We start from the raw sequence: 1,385 nt of genomic DNA on the forward strand, positions 1-1,385 counted from the left end.
CTTGTCCTCCTCACCTTGAAGTTTGTTTAGTTTGTTGATCACTTCCATTGAGGAAGTAGAGTAGATCCTCTCCATCACATTTCTTATATGCTTGGGACCTTTTCCTGGCCATCAGTCTGGATAAAAATTTTTGTCTTTTGAAACTCTTTTTTTAAGGTTGCTGGTTGTAAATGGGAAACTTAAATAGTGCTGCAATATAGGTTCATAACCCTTGTAAAAAAAAGTAATATTGTTTATTCTTTCCTCCTTTGTTGTTATGCTTGTCATTAGGTTAGTCTGACATGTTCTTGATACTGAATATGGAGGTATAATTTGACAGGAAACCACCTTGTAACCACCTCGATCAATTCCCTCAAAGATGGTCAGTGTTTGCTCATCAGTATATTTCCTTTGCAGCTGTTGTTTTCTGTTTTGGAGCAGACATTAATAGTTCCTGTAATTACTATTATTTACCCTGAAATGGAAAATTAATTACTTCATGAAGTTTTTCTCTCTTCTCTTCCCTGCCCAGTAGGTGCACAGTGTGTGTTGTCCTGTATGTATGTGCTTACATTTAGGATATCACACACTATGCATGTTTTAGACTAGTTGTGGGGGGGGAGGGGTATATCAGTTAGATGGCACTCCGTTGTCTTCAGAGAAAAATGCTCCTATTTCTCCACAACATTATAGGAGCCTTTAGAGTTTCATATGTCATTGTCACATCTCTCTAGAAGTCACTTGAAAAAATGCATACATATTGGTCAAGGGCACTCCACCCCTGTCAAATAAGTATGCATCCTGCCCAGGTGTAATTCTCTCCTTCCAAGCAGATCTGTATTTGATATTCAAATATTGTCATATTGTGAGAATCTGCTTCTAAATGCCAACTGCGTACCTATTGGATAGGGTGCGTAAATGTTGGTTACCTTACCCTAATTGATTATGATTATTTTTATGAACTTAACAAGTTAATAAACTTATTTATTTACAATATATGACAGCTATGTAATGGAAAAAATGTATATGACTATAGGTACAAATTTTTGTTAGCTGTACTAAAAAATCTTTGTGGAAAGCATAAGAATGTAATTCCAATTAAGATCATGAACAGTTTATAGGTCAGAAATTAAATATATTGACAGCAATCTAACTGGAATAAATTATTTTGCAGGACAATGAATATGTTGAAGTTAAGAAAAGCATGTTTAAAGGGGGCAAAATCAACATCAAAGTCCGGTGTAAGCCAACCAACAACTCGCTGGATATTGAAATCACCTGGATGTTATGGAAGACACCTTGCTGGAATGAGTATGTCATACCAGAGGTAAGATGGGTCTTTTTTTGCCTGCAGTGAGCCTCTCTATCTCCCTGCCTGGATGTATATTTTTATTTATCAATTATAT

General features: G+C 35.8%; 1 protein-coding gene across 1 annotated transcript in view; it reads left to right on the forward strand.

Moving 5' to 3' along the window:
• LOC119590679 (transmembrane protein 87A-like) overlaps positions 1-1,385 on the forward strand; it is a gene marked incomplete in the record, with an annotated part of 13,856 nt that overhangs the window by 2,680 nt on the left and 9,791 nt on the right. The window contains 1 exon segment of the mRNA XM_037939364.1: positions 1,154-1,306. Coding sequence (XP_037795292.1) covers positions 1,154-1,306 — 153 coding nt within the window.

Source organism: Penaeus monodon, chromosome 27 (assembly GCF_015228065.2).
Source record: "Penaeus monodon isolate SGIC_2016 chromosome 27, NSTDA_Pmon_1, whole genome shotgun sequence".
Classification (NCBI taxonomy): Eukaryota; Metazoa; Arthropoda; class Malacostraca; order Decapoda; family Penaeidae; genus Penaeus; species Penaeus monodon.